Genomic DNA, 2,789 nt, shown 5'->3' on the forward strand with positions numbered 1-2,789 from the left:
GTGCCACCACGGCCTGCTCCGTGGGGAAGCCCATGCGCTCCAGCTGCTGCAGCCTAAGGTGTGGGGGCACAAAGAGGGATGTTGAGGGGGGCAGGGAGAGATGTCGGGGCTGCCCCCAGGTCCCACACCAGAGGACCCCACTCCGCCTTACCGCAGAGAGGAGACGGAGGACTTGGGCAGCCAGAGTGGGCTCTGGGGCCCGTCAAGTAGCGAGGCCTGGATCCCTTCCTGCAGCATCTGCTCGTCTAGGGCCATCCACATTGGGGTCCCTGGAGGGAGGCTGGAGCCGGCCCAGTCCAGACCTGCCTCTGGGGAGCCCTCCCAGGTTGGCTGCACAGGCTGCAGGCCGGATGGGAATGGGGCGGAGCCTTCGCTGTGGGACCAGAGGCCCGATGAGGCCACGTAAGGAGGTTCAGGGATGGGAGGCCTGGAGGGCAGAAGTGAGAGGGGCCTGACTGCAGTCGCAGCCGCTGCTACTGCCACCACCTCTGCCACGAGGCCTGTATCCACGGTCACCTTCACCTTGCTCCGGCAGGATGGGTGACCGGCAGCTCAGCCAGGCTGCCCGGGGGGGGAAGGAACCTCACTGGCCAGCACCCCGCCAGGGTCCTGCACAGGGCGCCCTCCTGTAGCACCTGGAGCTGCCGCTCGGAGAGCTCCAGCCACCGGAAGGCTCCGGTAGCATCTGTCTGCCCAGGGCAGGGCGGCTGGTCAAGGAAAAGCCAACGCAGCTGGGGGAGGGGGCACTGCCTGCCAGGCGTGTGCTGGGCATTCCCGCCTGTCAAGGAACGTGTCATCACCTCCGTGGACGGCAGAGGCTAAGAGGAAAAGGGACCTGAAGCTACAGCCAGAGGTAGGACCTGATGCACTTCACCCAGAAGCCGGGCTCGTTCCCTGCTCTGGCCACCCCTGGCCTGTCCTGTGCTCCCAGGGCCCCACGTGCCTGCTCAGATCTGGTCTCGAGGCCCATCTTCCAGGAAGAAGGCCCATCGGCATACCCTCACCTTCAGCTAGGCCGACATGCTCCCCACGCAAGTAGGCCGGGACAGCCAGCATCCTCACCCCGAAACAGGCTACGCCTTTGAAAGCCAGAATGACTGCAGGGAGTCGGCCTGCTCACACGGGTCCCGGGTGGGCATTTGGCATCTTTGGATGCCAGTCTTGTGTGTGAGACACGCGGCACCACTGGCTGCAGGTCATACCCCTCGGTTCCCAGAGAGCCCTGTGCTTGCCCCACTGGTCTTTGCCCTTTAGTGCACCCTCCACAGACCCACTCTCTCCTCTTTCACTTCTTTACCCGAAACCCTCTTCCTGCACATCTGAGCATCTAAGTGTCCAGGTTAGCGCCTCCTCAGGCCCACCTCACCCCTCCCTACACCTCTACCCAGCAGGGGTCCCGGCGCATGGCGCAGGCCCGGGGGCACTTGGAGGGATTCCTGCCATGAGTGTGAGTGTGCTCAGCATCACAGCACAGCTTCCTGGCATTGCTTGGGGCTAACCCCTCGGGCCTCCTCCTTCCCAGGTACCCTGGGCCCAGCCATAGAACACACACATCGAGGCTCAGGCAAAGGATACAGGCCAGGCCAGCAAGAAGGCCACAGAGGAGCTGAAGGAAGGGCGGCTCAGAGCTGAGCAGCGGGGTCAGGGCAAGCAGCAGCCACGGCATCAGCCACGGTGGCAGTGCCCCACGGGGCCGCCTGGGGCGGGGGCCCTGCCCAGCCAGCATGGCCAGGTGGACGGGCATGTATCCGCACCCGCCGGCCGCACCGGACACTCCGAGGCCTACCAGCAGCACAGCCAGCAGCCCGGTGGCCAGGGCGAGCAGGGTGGAGGCGTGCAGGAACCGCAGTGTACCCAGGTGGCACTCCTGCTGCCAGCCCAGCGTGGGCAGGAGCAGCAGGCTCAGGAGCAGGCTGGGCAGGGACGCGTGGCCCAGGGCATGGGTCAGCAGCCGGTGCACTGAGAGACAGGAGGGCCTTATGTGCCACCTTAGTGGCCCCGACCACCAAGGCTGTCCCAGGGGAGTGAGGTCAGGGGCTCCCCGCCACCAGGGCCACCCACTGTGCTAGCCTCCCCATCGTGAGCCTCTGCCCTCTGCCAGCACTTAGAGCACACGGCTACTTCCCTGTTGTGTCACACAGAATCAGCCAGATCCACCACTCTGCTTTCTTACTAGGACCCAACTACTGGATGCTGCGTCCAGGCGCCCTGAGGGGGCTTCGTGTACACATTCGCTGAGTCCTGCCCGCCAGGCAAGCACCCACGTTCTGATGAGACTGCCTGCATCCGTCCTAGTGCCACCCCACTTCCCCACACTGTGTGACCTTAGACAAATCGTTTAACCTCTGGGCATCATTTGGGTTCCTCAACTGTCCTTTAGAGCTGTTGTTCTTGGAGAACAGGGCTCAGCCAGGATGCCTCCTGGGCCCTCCCCCGCTTCCTCTCCATCCTCCTGCTTAGCTAAAAGCCTTCGTTCTTATTTCAAGGGCAGGCCATCAGGGAGGACAGCCATCAGAGAGCTCCTACTGGTGAGTTCCCGCCACACCTGCTGGCCCCTCTGCCAGGTCCTCTGCCTTCTCTCTTGGACATGCCTCTAAGGCCGACCTACCCCAGGGCACTGGGTCCCTGCTTGCCTGCTGTGGGGCACACACAGCTCCTGCCAACTGGTCTCGGACCTCCTCTGAGGTCCACGTGGCTGGCGCTCACCCTGCCAGGGGTCCCGCAGCAGCTCCGGGGCCAGGGTAAGGTGGGGGCCGGCCCCCACCAGCCACAGGCTGCACAGCAGCAGC

The 2,789-nt window shown here is 64.5% G+C and overlaps 1 protein-coding gene across 1 annotated transcript in view; it reads right to left on the reverse strand.

The window, feature by feature from the left end:
• The window catches only part of RHBDD3 (rhomboid domain containing 3), a 5,565-nt gene that overhangs the window by 304 nt on the left and 2,472 nt on the right, over positions 1-2,789 (reverse strand). The window contains exons 3-7 of the mRNA XM_027771595.1: positions 2,707-2,774; positions 1,576-1,959; positions 523-685; positions 152-427; positions 2-53 (exon numbers count right to left, since the gene is read on the reverse strand). Of these exons, the coding sequence (XP_027627396.1) occupies positions 2-53; positions 152-427; positions 523-685; positions 1,576-1,959; positions 2,707-2,774 (943 nt within the window). The remainder of the gene's footprint in view (position 1; positions 54-151; positions 428-522; positions 686-1,575; positions 1,960-2,706; positions 2,775-2,789) is intronic.

Source organism: Tupaia chinensis, unplaced genomic scaffold (assembly GCF_000334495.1).
Source record: "Tupaia chinensis unplaced genomic scaffold, TupChi_1.0 Scaffold000226_1, whole genome shotgun sequence".
NCBI lineage: Eukaryota > Metazoa > Chordata > Mammalia > Scandentia > Tupaiidae > Tupaia > Tupaia belangeri.